General features: G+C 38.6%; 1 protein-coding gene and 1 long non-coding RNA gene across 2 annotated transcripts in view; one reads left to right on the top strand and one right to left on the bottom strand.

Moving 5' to 3' along the window:
• LOC308176140 overlaps nucleotides 1–11,545 on the top strand; it is a 12,842-nt gene extending 1,297 nt beyond the window's left edge. The window contains exons 1-2 of the long non-coding RNA XR_013938102.1: nucleotides 1–961; nucleotides 1,549–11,545. The exon at nucleotides 1–961 is cut by the window's left edge and continues 1,297 nt beyond it. This is a non-coding gene — a long non-coding RNA (uncharacterized lncRNA). The remainder of the gene's footprint in view (nucleotides 962–1,548) is intronic.
• MAN1A2 (mannosidase alpha class 1A member 2) overlaps nucleotides 8,194–16,771 on the bottom strand; it is a 141,776-nt gene continuing 133,198 nt past the window's right edge. Inside the window, exons 12-13 of the mRNA XM_080551393.1 lie at nucleotides 16,001–16,116; nucleotides 8,194–12,992 (exon numbers count right to left, since the gene is read on the bottom strand). Of these exons, the coding sequence (XP_080407519.1) occupies nucleotides 12,860–12,992; nucleotides 16,001–16,116 (249 nt within the window). The 3' untranslated portion in view covers nucleotides 8,194–12,859. The remainder of the gene's footprint in view (nucleotides 12,993–16,000; nucleotides 16,117–16,771) is intronic.

The following is a 16,771-nucleotide window of genomic DNA, read 5'->3' on the forward strand; positions in this document are numbered from 1 at the left end:
GCGCGGGTATTGCAGATTTTAAACAATGATAAATGTTTTGATTTATGATGATGAAATTTGATTTACAAGTTGTCATTTTACACAATAGTACAATAAATGTATTAATACAGGCTAAATGATAAAATTACAAAATAAGTGTTAACTTTCCTGATTACAATCTTTAAATCAAACTGTACTTAAAAAAATATTTTGGCTCAACCCATAGGCTTGGTGCAGAATCACATGAAATACTATGTATGGCCTTTGTATGTGGAAAACCAGAATAAAAACAGTCTCTTAAAACTGAAAAATCTGTCAGATTTATACATCTAGTTATAACGAATTATCTGTTTCTCCTCATTCAAAAACCACTGTATAACTGAAATTTGTATATGTAGCAGTGCCATGGAATTCTTTCTCATACTTATGTTTATCATGTCTAGAAAGACATTCTTCATTCACATAACTAAAATTCTTACATTTCTTGAATAAGATACGCCTCTCCAGTGTTAGCAGCAAACACTAACTACAAGTAGTCAAGACCAATCTAAAGGAAAAAAACAGTGACCAAAAATAAAGAAGATATATTAAATCTCCAGCTTGGTCACATAACATGTGCCACTCAATTTTGTGAGTGTAAATTAGGCAGATACGAGGCTTGCTTTAATCTGAAATAGCAAGAAGTTCCTGACAGTAAGATGCTGATTTAAAAGATTTGTTTGAGCTGAGGACATTGGGGGGTTAGGCTTTTGTTGTCAGAAGACATATGACAACTCCAGAGAACTGCTACTGGTATCTGATGGTGGTATGCCAATAAGAAAGCTGTATGCATGAAGCTGTGCAAGCAGTGCTCGATTGTCTGGTCTGGAATACCTGTGCGTGGTCTTTCTCTGAAATGTCCTCTGTAACTGCATCATTTGTTTGAATCCATCAAGCACATCATGTTGCAACTTCACTTAGAGCTTCCCAAAAAGATGTTGTTGTGGTTTAACCCGGCTGGCAGCTAAACACCACACAGCCGTTCGCTCACCCTCCCCCCTCCTTCTCTGGGATGGGGGAGAGAAACGGGAAAGTGAAGCCCGTGAGTTGAGATAAAGACAGTTTATTAAGACAGGAAAATAATAATAACAATAATAATAATAATAGTGATAATGGTAATAGTATTAACAATAATAATGTGTATGAAACAAGTGATGCACAATGCAGTTGCTCACCACCCGCTGACCGATGCCCAGCCTATCCCCGAGCAGCCGGCCCCCCCACCCCGGCCAGCCACCCCTATATATTGTTTAGCATGACGTCAGATGGTATGGAATACCCCTTTGGCCAGTTTGGGTCAGCTGTCCTGGGTCTGTCCCCTCCCAGCTCCTGCTGCACCCCCAGCCTGCTCGCTGGCAGGACAGAGCAAGAAGCCGAAAAGTCCTTGGCCTGGTGTAAACACTGCTCTGCAACAATTAAAACATCAGCATGTTATCAGCGCTCTTCTCATCCTAATCCAAAACATAGCACCCTACCAGCTACTATGAGCTACTTAACTCTGTCCTAACTGGAACCAGGACAGATGTAAAGAAGCATTTCTTCACAAGTCTTTCAATTTCAAGAGTCTTTACCATCTAATACTGAGAAGACATCCACCTCTGTGAGCCTTTATTTCTTAGGTTTTGTAAACGTCAACATGATTAAAGAATTTTAAGGTGTCAATACCCAGTAGAGTTTGTGTAGCTTGTTAACCAGCTATTATACTCCAAACCCAGTGATTCACCCATATCCCTTCCCAAGGACTTTTTCTCCTTCAGTAAGGCTCAGCCTAGTTTGGAATTATTGCTTTCAAAGAGATGCTGTAGCACTTTCACCTCAGATTAATTACCAAGTGATACTCTTCAGAAAGCCATCCAAGTCTTTTAAAAAATATTATAGTAGGCCAAAAGGGACAATTACATGACCTGTTCTTATTGCCTGAATAATGTAGTCCACAGAATTTCACTCCCTTATATCCAGTGATCCTAATAACTTAGGTTTGACTGAAATGTATAATCCAGAAAAATCATCTGTAGGTGTCAAAGGAAGAAGAACATACCACTTGGCTTGGTGATTAATCCTTCTCACTGCTAAAAATGTATTTATTTATTTTTATAGAGAAACATTATGTTTTATATAAATATTTTGCAGTCTGAAATTTACATGCTGCAGCATGTGAATTTTGATTTTTTTTTATGCTTTCTGTACTAGAATAAAAAGACTCCGAGAACTCTGAATTTCCCCTCTGAGTAAGTACTTACATACTCTGTAATTACCCCATCCCTTCCTCATTAAAAAATAAGTGAATGGAGCATCTTCAATTTCTCTTTGCATGCTTTTTCTTTTTCAAATATTCCTGTGCCTCCACTTTTTCAAAGTTGTGATTTCAGCAGGAGCTAGATATACACATTTCTGAAAATCCCACTAGGTGTCTACATGCAACTTAAGGTATTGCATATTAATCAATATTAATAACATTAATTAAGATGAAAGCACACTTTTTTACATGCAGTTGGCCTTTGTGCACACTACTTCTAAATGCTGAAGACATATTAAACAGTGTGTACCCACTGCTATGTTCTAGACAGCCACTCATGGCACACTTCTCTTGGTCCATCTTGCAGTTTATGTCTCTTGTCTATAAGGTTCTTGAAATTAACCCCGGCACACAGGTATTGCTGGAGCAATGCGGCCTTCCTGGTCGGCCACAAGGAGCAATGAACACATACAAGCTGTTCCACTCTGAGCACAGTATGGTAGGTTTTGCCTGTGAAGAATGGTTGAGGCAGACTTTTTTTGCATTATTCAAGTTTTGTTGCTTCTAGGGACTTGCACTCAGCCCTCTTAATTTACTACTTATGTACAGAGAGAAAGTAGTTACTTTTGCAATGATCTCATTTACCTTGTACTCTCTGCCCATGGTATTGCTATAAAAGAGGGAAGCGAAATAAAAAAATGTCACTGTGGGACCTTCATGAACTCTTGAAACAAGCACTGTGATACAAGGCAAATTGACCAGGGCCCACTGGAGGACATAAACACCATGGAGGATCTCCTTCTTCTGGCCTACTGTCAGTACCCATGTGCTTGGATATGGGCTGTGAGAACAGCAGGAAGCAGGAGATGCACTGTCCTCTAAAATGCATCTGCAGGTAAGAGCCTGGGCTGCTAGAAGAGGAGGTCACTATTTGGTGTGGTGGACAGGCTGGCAGAAAGCGACCAGCAGGCATATCTGGATGACATCCCTGTATAATGACCAGGTCCGGATTTTGATCTCTTTGTTTTTACACGGGGGGATGTATTTTGTACAAGGCATGTCACAGACCGACGTGGTGAGTCCAAAATTAACTTGTGATTTCCCTCGTGTTCCAGCACTGCCTGAACTAGGACCCACTGGGCAGAGTGAGATCTGATACCCAGTACTCCTCGGTAGCATCCTTTGCTTGGAAAGGAAGGAGTTTATGATCAGCTACTTGACAGGATTGACATTTGCTTTACAGAATCTCAATCTGTGGGCACTATTAGTCTCTGCCTCATACTACCACTAGATGGTATCTTTAGCAAGTGTTTCCCCTCACTTGCTCTGTGAAGCCCAATATTCTGACTGCTGAGTTTCTGTATTTAAAAAGTCTGCATTTTCATCACAAATAATACAGTGCAAGGTTGTTGATGCAGGCTGCTGCCTACTAGGTACAGTAGATTCAGATGAACAAAGCCAAAAGATAAGCCCAATATATGAAGCCCAGTATTAATGCAAGTATTAATAGATTCATAGAATTACAGAATGGTTTGAGCTGGAAGGGACTTTAAATATCAGGACAGGATGAGCTTGTAACAGTAATCTACAGGTACAAATAGGGGCAAAAATGAACATAAATGCATGCAACAGGCAGTACCTTTGAGAGTATTTCTCTTTGGGTATGGATGATAACCTATTTTGCTCTGCAAAAAATCACTGCACAAAGGACTATTTGTGGAAAAGTACATTACTCCTCCCGTGCCACTCTTTTCTATTTTAGTATCATATTTCTTGGTCCTTGTTCCATAACAAATCTTTACATAAAGGAGATTGGTGTCCTGTGTTGATAGCACTGTGCTTCAGCACATTGCAAACTGTTTCTGATTCAGTTACAGCTAAGTTAGTGGTGAGAGCTTAACAGAAAGCCATGTTAGAAGGCTTAATAGCAAGTATTTTGGTGTTTTTCTGTTCATCATTACTCAGAGAAGAAAATGTGAACAAATTAATCCCATCTATGTTGAAGAGAAAGGCTGTTTTTCTGATTCAATGACATTTTACACTTGTACTGCATTGGAAACAAATGACAACACAAATTAAAGGGCTTTTGTAAATTGAGCCCTAGATACAGAGCTCCCAAAGGAGCTCTGGAAAGTAGGACAGGTAGGGACCTCCTATATCCTTGACTCAGGTCCCTGAAATTGCAGGCAGGCACACTACATTATCCTTTTCTTCAGCAGATCAACATTTTCTAATTCTAGGATGTCATAGTCAGAAACCCCTTTCAAATTTCTAGCTGAAGTTTATTCAAGTATTGGATGTATCATTTTTGTTTCCTCTCCTATGGCGATCAATCTCTTAATGTGTCACAAACAGCAATTAGCCCGTCTGTCACTCTTCCATTTTGCCAGCCTAAACTCTTCTTGCCTCTCTTCACACAAACTCTCCATTCCCTGGTAATCCTGAATACTCATGTCTTGTATCTGTTCCACTGAGACAGGCTCCCCTAACTATGAGCAGTCAGAACCATACACTGTATCTCAGATATATTGATCAGGCTTTGTACACTAACAATTTTTCAGTTTCATCAGAAACACCCTTTCGATGCATACTAACTTTGCACACGAGGCTCTTTGGCAGAGCTTGTTCTGTGCACTAAAGGTTTGGATTCAGTAAGGGACTGGACTAATCCCTGTGAACAACTGCCACTCCAGTATGTCAAGAGCTATTAAATACCAAGACACCACCTGTGGCTCAGATGGCTGCAGATCATTTAGGGTGCATTTGTGAGGTATTGATACATATGTGTATATATATATATATATATATATATGTATATTTCCCCCTACTCTTCCCTAGGAATCTGCTATTGGTCAATGTTGAAACAAGATGCTAGGTTAGACAGACCTTAGTTTTGACCCAGCACAACCATTACTTTATTTTTACTTGCTTTTCTTCCATCTTGCATTGGTGATCTGAGTCATTACGGCTGACCATATGTTCCAGTTTTTCTCACTGTTCATGATTTCAAACTGACAACATACCAGATTGTAGTGAAAAGTTTTATTTCTAGTTTCTGGAGGTACGAGGTTGCATTTGGCTTTTTGAATTTCTTCAGTCTTCTGCTTTTCCAGGCCTCAAGGTTATCTGATTCTACATTTTCTTTATTGGTAATCATTCCTAGATTTCTGCTGCTGCAAAAAAACAACTTCTTGCCTTTACACAAGATTTATCCTAATACCAGGATTTAGTGACATTCACTAATATCCCTAGAGGTTTCCTTCTTCATTTTATACTTCATTATGTCTGCTTTAACCAGTTCCTTTTTCACTGTGCAGGTCTTTTGTTCAATGTCATAGACAAATTAATCAAGATGCAGTATTGCATAAATTACCGAAGATCAGCTATATGAGATATACTATACATCCTTCCCCTGGAGAATGATTTATCTCATAAAAAGTTGTATCTGCTTAACTGGAAAACATTTGTCTTTGATATCCCAAATAATTCTGCATCATCAATGCCACTTGAGTATACTCACATGTAGTTAAACTAGAATTTCTGCAGATGGATTGACAGAAACACTAAGCATGATCCACAAACCAGCCATGGATGGGACTATCTGTCCTCATGAGCAAATCCATGAGAAATCTCCCTACATCTCACCCCCTGAATCTGTACGCAGTCCTCTGTTGCACATGATGTAGCGGACTGCTATATCTATCTCACACATATTCTTAGGGGCTTCTTGCTTGCCGAAGCTTCAATGGGGATTGATGAAGAGAAGGATATGCAGACATAGGCAGCACTAGCTTTTGGAAGAAACAACCCAGGGACATTCTTCCTTTTGCAGCTATACTACAATTCACATGGATCTTTATGTGATCTAATTTCAACTCATTGTGCTATTTTCTTAGTCTTGCAGCAGCTCATCCTTTCTGTTTTATTTCGTAACAGATATATCTGTTGTCTATAACTACTTGTACAAAGTAAACCGTATAAGAAAGAAAACAGTGAAATTGTTGTTACACATGAACACACTGCTTTTTCTTCCTCCCCAATTCCTTCTCTAAATTTTTGCCTGCAAGGAATTTGGCTATATTAGTAAATGTTCTCCGCAAACCCTTTGACATGGAAGTTTGCTCAGCCTGAAACATTTTCATCAAAAAGATTCTTGCTCTTCAATTTAATAAAAGAAAAGCAAACCACCAAGTACCTTCAAACACTGCCACCAACACACATCCCACGTATGAACTGGCACAAATAGAGTAGCTTTCCTTTCCAGGGCACACAGCATGTCTATGGCTTTGCACTGAGAGAAGCCAACTCCCAGAGCTACAAGATGAAGGCTAAAAATAACCCCTTACAGATTCATTTCAGGATTTCTGAATACAAGTAATTAATATGCAAAGGAAAGGCAAGACACATGGTCTCCAGTAAGGAGCACACACAATCACAGGCTATAAGGGGCGGTGGGAGGGTGACATGCAGGCAGCAAACCAAAGAAGAAATGAAAGAGGTACGTTTGCTTTGAGGATATAAAAGGTGCAGACTGTGTTTCAGAAGAGGTAGAAGCAAAAGGGTGGAACACTGCTATCGAAGAGGCAGAGGCAATGCAATGCAACCACAAATGGCATGGTCCTGTTTGAAGAACCAAGAGTACAGTAATAAAGGCTTCAGTATTTGCAAAAACGATATAGACAAGGATAGAGAGCTTGTTACTACTAGAGCAGGAGGCAAAGTTAGGGCTCATTGGCTCAGACCGTGTGACATGGACAGGTGTAGCAGACATGCTTTGATGCAAGAAGCTTCTTTCAGTAAAGTGACTTCAGGGCTGGGCACAGCAGAGGAAGATCAATAGCTGCAAAAGAAACTGTTGGTAGTGGCACTGTGGTAGGAAACTGGATGCATCGTGAACATGCTGTGCTCATGTGGCAAGCTAGGGAGCAACAAATGAATGCACAGCTGGATTTCAAGTTGGATGGCATACCGGGACAAGCAGGTGTGTATCAGGTTCCATGTATTGCAGTGAATTATGATACTTTGGAAGTAATTTTCTCTTATGAATTAGCAGTGAAGGACGTCAATGCATCCTGAGGCAGAAGCACGCTGTGAAGACAGAGCACTGGATATAGAGCACTGAAACAGGATGCACAGGATGGTAGTCATGGCATGCCACAAAAATGAGATACTGCACATGAGCAATACGGGTGATGTCAGACAGTAAGAATCATCTACAGTTAATGGGAATCAGAAGGCAAATTTGGTTATTCACTTGCTGTACTGCAAAATAGAGAGCTACAGCAGCAGTTGCAGTGAATTAAAAGATGCACAGGGAAAAGAGTCTCACTTGGAGCAGATTTCCTTTGTACCCATTTCCCCAGGAACAACATTCATACAATTAAGACCTTCTTCCTTTCAACAGAGGAAGGAACAAATGTCCAGAATTAGTACACTGGCTATTTGGTATCATGAAAAGATATGTTTTCATCCTGGTGCCTTAAGAAAATTACTGTTATTTACTAACACTGCACATCTACCTGTGCCCTTTGCCCTCATTACAAAGAATTTTGAACTTTCACCCAAATGTATCAAAACGGTAGAAAGCTCAAAATTTTCTGAGATTTGGTGGCTTTCAAAATGGCACACTGAAGCATACTTAAGCTGCTGTACACGTAGTTTACATCTTGAGAAAAATTTGAGCACTGCTGTACACGTAGTTTACATCTTGAGAAAAATTTGAGCACTACAATGACCTGTTAAAAGGAAGCAAGGGGTACAGAGGCTTAATTTTGCAATAGTGGGTCTTGATACATGTTTATGGTGACATGGATCTAAGTCCCTAGTAGAGGTGCAGGGGAATGAAAAGCTGTAGCACTAAACAAGCTTGTGAAATAGGATCAGATTCAGTCACCTATAGGAGTTTGCTACTGGAGGCAAAGGACACAAAAACCACATTCTTCACTTAAAGACATTCTTTATTCAATCTTTTTTAATATATACAATATTATTTTTAATCTGTAAAAAGTACATATGCAGGATTCCAGGTCAGAGGCAGTCAGAAAGTTTCCACATCAGAAGATAGACTCTTGCCCTTTTATTATTTTGGAGGAAAAATAATCTGTCAGTTTTAGATAAAGCAAGAATAAAGGCAGAATGCAAATCCAACTTCCACCAAGTGATTAGGATTAAAGGCAACAATTCACTGTAACAAGTCAGCTGTCTCCTTTGGTGGTCCCCAGCTTTTCTGGGCAATTACAGAGCAGTTTGTTAGAATGCGCTAACATCCAAAGCAGCTCGTGCTTATCATCTCTGCTACAGTTGTACGCACATAACTAGCAAAAGAGCTTGGGTTTCTTCTTTGTATGGCAACTCAAACTCTTTAGTCAGAAGACTGTTTCTCAAAATTCAAGCAGTGAGAGAGGGAAGTCTCACCAGGGTAAACAGATCTCTGAACTACAGCATGGATCAAGAGCTTGCTTACATTTTTCTCTCGTAACAAGAAGCCTGTTTCTAACTTGTCCTCTTAAAAACATGGACTAGACTTATTAGTGTACATAACAGGCTCAATTTGCTAAAAGCCTGTTACTACAGCCCTGAGATGTAAACTGCCACACCATTTTCTGTGGATGCCAGATTACACTGTTAATTTTCAATGTTAATGCTGTTAACCACTTCTCCATTTAAACTAGCAAAAAGTCACATTATAACATTATATTTGTAATGTCATTCTTGGGGACAAAAGGGGGGATCATAAAGGACAGCCCAATAGAACCTTGCTCAGGAATAAATCAAAACAAGGTATACTTTTAATCTTACAAGATGGTATTACAGGGAACATGTAATTGCTTTCACTTTTTAAAGTTCCAGTTACTCAGTATTCAAATCTTTTAAAATACTGCATAAGTATATTTCAATGACTGGAAGATAGAAGACAGTTATTCACAAATTTGTAGTAAGGAGCTAAAGGAGTCTCAAAGGTGTGACTGGCACCCAGAACTATACTATCTGCTTTCCCCTTTACTCCAGGGTATTTAGAATCTTGCATACGCCCTTTAAGCATTTAGTTGTGCTGCAAAATGAACACCCAGAACATCATTCAAGGGTTTTCTTTTTAGTTAGAGGACAAAACTAAGACGTTGACTTCTTGACTGTAGGACACACACAGCTCCAAGGTGATCAGTGCAGAAATTTGGCTTCTGTCAGGCTGTAAAGTGTTAGAAAAAAATTTACTGCTAGCATATCAGGCAAGCTTGAGGCTTGGATTAGGAAAAGAACTGAATATCTTTGTTTTGACTGCATGCACACAGGAAATAGACAATTCTGGGATTTCCTGGCTCTTGCCCAAATCCAGTGTGCCAATAATGTACATGATTTTCTGTTCTTTATTTCATCCTGTAAGAAGAGAAGGTATTGTAGAAATTGCTAAATGGGACACCTACCTAAAGAAAATGAGGATTGTTTTGTTAGAGAATACAGTGCAAGACTCAGAAACAACTAGCACTAAAAATTCATTGTGCTTAAATTTACACTCTTCATGAAAGTATGTAAGACAGCAGCAACAGAATGAAAGTGACAATATTCTACTGTACCTTTTATACCCAGAGGGAAAACAGTCTGAACTGTGGATTGCACATAACTCCACTCTGCAGATCAAAACCTACTTCTTTGTGAAGGACTCTGAATGAGGACATGTCACTTCAATCAGAAGTTTCATTATCCATGCTTGGTTACTACACACACCTCGCTCAAAACCCATTACCTCCAAATTTTCAGCTTGCTCTAGGAAATCTCAGGATGGAGAGATTCATGAATGACACAGCAATTAGTCCATAAAACACATTATTTTAGATAGACTATGAAGATCAGTAGCTTCTGTAGGAAAACAACAGTTTGTCTTTTAGAGTGATAGAGTAGAAATTGACAACCGTTGGGCTAACTGGAAAATGAGAAACAAGTGTCCTTTATTTGGTACCTGCTGCTTGTCTACACAAAGAAGAAATAGCAGTACTGTACATCTGCTTTGAGAAAAATACCATCCCATAACATGAAATGGCTTAGGTCCTCAATTCAAGCATTCTTGTGGCAGTGAGTTAACCCATTGGGATTCATGGAGGAATTAATGTGAATAGTTGCTCTTTAATTCAAAAGAGGGGTGTGGAAGAGCAGAAAACATAATAATAAGTTTGCTGTTTCTGTGACTCCAAAATTCTGTCCTTGATGTTTCTCTGAACAGACTGGCAGCCATTCTACATCTACATTTATTAGGAAGTTTATGGGGATGGGCTAGGGGGGAAAGTGCCTTTTCTTTTCCTTTTTTTTTTTTTTTTTAAATGGAGTAGTTTGTATTTCATCTTCTTTGCACTAGAGAGATTTAGGAGAACAAGTCAATATAGTGCAGTTTTAAACTCATAACAGTTTTAATGGGATGTGAAAAACTCTATTTGAAAACATAACATATCTGAACTTTAAAATGGAAAATGACTAGTTCTTCAGTAACTCATTGAATACTCAACTAGAAAAAGCGGACCAGTAAGAAGATTCCATTTACTTCCAGTTATTTCTAATTTTAAATAAGCAATTACTTGAAACAGTATTATGTACATCAATTGCTTTATCAGATCTTAAATTATTTTTAAGATACTGCTGCCAATTACAGTAACTCAATAATTGGTATTAAGGCAAAAATATTGAGATTGAAATGTTTTCCAAGCTTTATGTCTTCCTCCTCTTAAACTAAAGGAACAGTCTGGAGAAAAGCATCTGATAGAAATCATCACTCGACCAAAGAAAAAATGCAATGTCTAAATTAGTATCAAAGAGGAGTGAAGGAAAATTTTATAGGGGAAATCCTACTTTAAAGTACAGTCAGATATATTACAATTTGATGTAGAGAAAAAGCTTTTATATATAAAACTTCATATATAAGCATTTTTGAGGGGGAGAAATAGCACTTAGTGCCTTTAGACTTGATCCTGTACTTCTGTAGCTTACTGAAGAAAGTTCTTCCACTCACTTCAGTTCAAAAACGCAATCAAGACTTTTGAAAGATTCAACCTGTGCGCTAATTAGGAGGGGAAGAAGCACTTCACAGCTCCTTTTCAGCAAAGGTGCCAGTCACCATGGCAAAAGAATTTGAGAGCTAAAAAGGGAATAAAAGAAATCATGTGAGCTGTAAGGATTCTGGAACAGAAAAAAAAAAAAAAAAGCAATGAAGAGATACTTGAAAAGGCTAAATTTCTTTTAGCAAAAATTGTATGTGAAGACTGAAGCAGACTCCACTTAACTGATATTGTCCAGCCTAATTTCAAAGTATTTGAACTATGCCAGACTAGGAGTACTCAAGAAAAAAACATGCAGGTAACAGCACCTCATTTCTCATAAGCTAAAGGAAGAAGGGACTCTACAGTTTCTTTTTCCATTCATATGTTATGTCATGTTCAGATGTTATGTCATTTCCAAAACCAATCATGTTGGCTTTGCACTGGAGCAGAAGAAAAGTTTTGTAAACTAAATCACAGGCAGTTTTAGGTTTCTGTCCCATGCAGAAATAAAATAAGTCAGGATTTCAAAGCTGCAAATAAGGTTCTGTGAATAGTATCCAAAGAAGGAAGTTAATTTTTAGGAAAAATCCGGACTGTGTGGAAAAACATAAAGCAACAAGCTCCTGCTGCTTAGCAGAAGGGGAGCACTTTTAAATGCCATATACTATACCCTGCTATATAAGTCATGACAGACTGCTTTTCTCATGTTGTTATCTCTGTATATTTGGCTAGAAGAAACAAGAAAAAATAAGAGAATATAGACTTTCCATGTGACAGAATCTGTGAGGAAGTGAAACTTTGGCTCCTATCTACCCCTGCAATACGCTCAACACTTTGTGACATGCCAAATGAACTAAGCTAGCGTTGCTGACAATTAACTACAAACCAAATGCTTACTAACTGTTTTTTGGATGTGAGCATACAACACAGAGCTTTCAACACTGTTTTGAAAAGGGAAATGAGGAGGCAATAGTTTTTATAGTTTAGTTTTAATGGTTTAGAGGCACTGAGAATGGCTGCCAGTCTGGACAAACTGATGATCTTTAGAAAATTCAGACAGGTACAGAAAAAAAATTCAAATCCTGATGCTGCTGGTGCAGTGATGTTGCTTTTTTTTTGTTGTTGTTGCTTTGTTCATGCCATCATCAAACAAACAAAAAAGAAAAGAAAAAAAAATCTAAGTATTTGGAACCCACCCGATTTGAAGAGGTGACTGGTGTACTGTTCCTTGCAACAGCCAACAACAGCAGCAGCAAGTTTCTGTTGCTGAACAGGAAAACCTCTTCTTCCTTACACTGTTGCATTTATATTAAACAGTAGATTCCATCTCTTGTGAGGGTTCAAAGCACGTGAAGTCTCTGTCCTGCAAATACCACACTAATGTGTTTTGGTCATATATAAAACAGAACTTTTTTTCAGTTTTACTTATCTATATGTTGAAGGGCTTTGTTTCTCACGCCTGTACTTGACTCGGAGGTCTGGATTTATCAAGTGTCTTTCTCCTCTCCTGCTTAAAGTTTCAAGTGGTCCATGTAAACAAAACAGAGCTGAAAAGTCTTTCTTCTTCTTCTTAGAGCTGATTTTATCGATAAGCAGGATTTCCTGAAAGTGTGGTGTTTGCTAAATGTAAAACAGGCAGAGGATGAGCTTCTGTGTTAAAAACCCAGTTGTCTAACGGGAGAAGGTCATCGTTGGAGAAAAGCAGATACAAATACCTAGATATCAATATAGAGAAGAAAAATGGTGGGTATTAAAGCTTAGCAACAGACAGGGTGGAGCAACATAGCAGCTGCATGCCCCACCAGTCAGCATCTAAAGCTATAAAAAAGTTATTTGCTTTCAATCTTTTTATAGCACCCACACAACTTTTGCCATTACAATGATCTGAAGAGTTATTTTTATCAACTCAAGCCCTGAAATGAAAAGTTGTTACAAAGACAGCATTTTAACTTTTCCAAGTAACTTCCATTTTTCAAGACTCCTTTCAAAGACTTACTATATATTACAAGCATCAAGACACCAAGCATGAGGATTTGGGAGGCAGGGGAGTAGAAAAGTAGGCAAAAAAATTGTTCTTAATGGAATAAACCCACTTGGAAATGACTACTCTGTGCAAACCAAATCAAAGATTTAGAGGAAGCACAAGAGATGCCAATAAGCCATGCCAGATATCTTATTTGTCAGCACCATGCTGGAAGCTGGTTCAGCTTCTGGGTGGGAGGAAATGGGCCAATATATTGTGCAGAGAGGATTCATAAATGTTGTATATTACAAAGCAATGCAGAGCAAATTAAGCATGTAACAATGTTAAGGTTTCTGGACAGATGTGGAAGACTATTTCTTGGTTCTTTTTTCTTAATACACACTTTTGAGTGGGGGGTATTAGTGGTAGGGATATTGTCAAGGCTTCCAAACTCAAATGCTAAAATTCAAAAGTATTTTCCTTGTTCCAGAAAACCTGACTGTGCATGTGCAAGCTTAATATCACAGAAGTACAGGACCTCTCAGCTCTTGCTTCAGCCTGATTTCCTGGTATCCAGAAAATGACAGGTCTTGTAGCATGGGACAAGGAAGGGCGTCACTCCCGTTAGAGGGTTCTGTCACATCCAGCATGTGCATACACATTGTTCTGCCTTCACTCTGCTGAGGCTGCTCTTACTTCACTCTCTAAATCAGATGCTGGCAATTTCCACTGTCTATATTCACGTGTCACTGCTTGAGCTATAGCACATCCAGTAACTGAGCGACACATCAGTGAATTTTGAGATCTACTTGTGATTATTTAAGATCTAGACAGAATTCTAGTGATACAGAACATCAGTTCTGTCACCACAGAAGTCTCTTAGAAGCAGATTTCATTTTCTAATTTGGCTTTTATAGGCAGATGGATCATATAGGCAGATGGATCACTTCCTGGGGAAGTACTGTGCCTCTGACTGGACCTGTTTGAAACTTCTGCCTCTTCCTTTCAGAGTATAGTTTTTAGACTCCAGAAAATGAACTCAAAAGAGTGACTGAAATGAACTTAACAAAGATGACAGAGTAAGTATCAGTGGCTGACTTTCTTTTTATAATGATAATACAGGGAAACAAAATATTGTGACAATTTAGAGAAGTCTGGTAAGGAGTCAGCTGAAGGACAGAATGGACAAACCTTTCCCTTACATGTGATGAACCTGGGAGTCCTTTCTCACCAGTGAAACATGTTGTGGTGCCCGAAGTAGGCAACAGTGCTGCCTCTGTCAGGACCTCCTTTCTCACCTACGTATTTTGAGCTCCTAATACCCCAAATCAATCTTGATATACAGAAATTGCAGCTAAAACCTGCTAAATACTGTAAACTCTGAAAAAAAAAAGGAAAAAGAAACCTGTTTCATTCTGCAAAAGCTGCACACCCTGCTAGATTGCCAAATGATTACAACTGTTTCTTCTTCAAATCCCTGGGTTGTAATGACAGAAAGGACACCTTAATGAGTCTTCACTGCTGACAGGTTTGTGCAACTACATATGTATCATCCCTTCCATCACATGTTGGCAGAAAGTGGCACAGATATATAACCAGAGACGACAACAACTGATAGCAGCTCTGGCCTCTTTCAAAGGCCAAAAGTGGCTTCTGGTTAATTCTATGAAATTAACAAACAAAAATATTCTCCAAAATGCTATACAGGAGGAAAAAAAAAAAAAGGGTAGGGAATATAGCCAGCTTACACACTTTTCTCCCAAAGGTAGACAATTCACAAGGTTTCAGGGAGGTAACCTACACAGGAACCTTGGTAGATTTCAGTGCCAGAACTGAATTACCAAATTCACTGATGTGATTGTCAAGAAATTGTCACACCTTTGGAGACATTGCTTTACAGGCAAAACCCCAGAATGATCACAGTTGCATGACAAAAGAGTGCTCTTGATAGCTGGTCACGTCAATGATGGAAGAGATGAGTAGTCATGATAAGCTGGCTGTTTTAAAAACTGATCTCTTAATGTCTCCATGACATATCCTTATCTTTACACATTTTTCTTATTGTATGCAGCATCTCCATAACTTAAAGGTTATAGCATATTCTAGTACAGAATAGCATTTTTTTTATTATGAATCAAAAAGAAACTTTGAACACTATACCTTGAACCAAATATGCAACAGACTGCATTAACCTCTGCACAATGGACTACAGGTGTCCTGCTGACTCAACTGAATTGAAGAATATTTAAAAGATTCTAAAATCTGAAGTACATGAAAGATTATAAAATATGCCTGATATTCTGGCTTACAACAAAAAGCATTCTAGAGAAATATGCTATAGGAGAAATACAGAAAAATAATACAAGGGCATAGAGGAAATTTTTTTCCCTATTTATTCCCTTGCAGTGACACACACAGGAGAAACAGGTTCTACACTAACGGAGTATGTCAAGTCAGTGTATCCAAAAACGTCTTTTGCAAATGGAATCTCTTAAAAAGGAGATATCTGTCCTCTATTGTAATGCCAGAAATCACACTGAAGTCTTAAAAACGAAAGCTCCCTCAGCATAGGCTTCTTGCATGGGAAATTCTACTTGTATTTCCTACTGGGAAAATAGGCTGGCCTTGGACCTAAAGCTGTGAAAAAAAGAATGCCCAAACCACCCTGACAAGACAACAGATTATTTGTTAAGTCAACACGTTCTTCTGGAAATTAGATACTGGCTTTTACAGAAAGAAGAAAGAGTGAAGACAGCTTACTTCAAAGTTTCAGCAAGGAAAAAGCTCTGCTGTACATCATCATATGTAGGAGATGAAGAATAGACATCCTTGACACCAGAAAAGCCACCACTGACTCGGCAATACTTGTCAATGGCCTGCAAAAAAGAAGGTTAAAAAAAAAAAGATATTTCAATTGTATAACAAAATTTGAACACACCGAAATGTAAGGCTTGATCAAAAAAGCCTGGACTTTCCAGGCTACATAATTCTGTCACAAATCTCATGTCAGCGGATGTTGTGCATGTTAAAAGTTTATAATGGAGGAAAAAAAAAACGAAAAAGGACTGGACACATGGACACATACAAAAGTAAAATCCCTCCAAGGCTACTAAAGACTCCACATTTGGCAAAACACTAGAAGCTAAAATGGTATCTGGGGAAGAATATGTTCTTTCCCAGGTGTTCACTGTTGACTGATATTGGTGGGAGGATATGGCCTCAGCACCCTTTTGCTGACTTTTTTAGACTGAGCTGCTATGTCTGGTCACAGGTAACACTGTTGTAGAACATTTTTCTATCAACCAATGTAATATGTGCTGTGGGGAGTGTTGGAAGATAAAAAACATCCTGCATTTTGCAGCTGAAAGAATTTCAGGAACTCTGTAACTAGTAATTTGTCATAGTGACTTATTGAAAATAGGAATTGAATACTGTACTCATTTTTAGGGACTTTGATTTCATCTTGTAAACTCTTCCAGCTGCTGCTTTCTCCCCACATTTCCATCTCCTATATATGCTTTTCTCTGTTTC

The sequence above is a fragment of the Anser brachyrhynchus genome (assembly GCF_964034855.1).
Source record: "Anser brachyrhynchus genome assembly, chromosome: 1".
NCBI lineage: Eukaryota > Metazoa > Chordata > Aves > Anseriformes > Anatidae > Anser > Anser brachyrhynchus.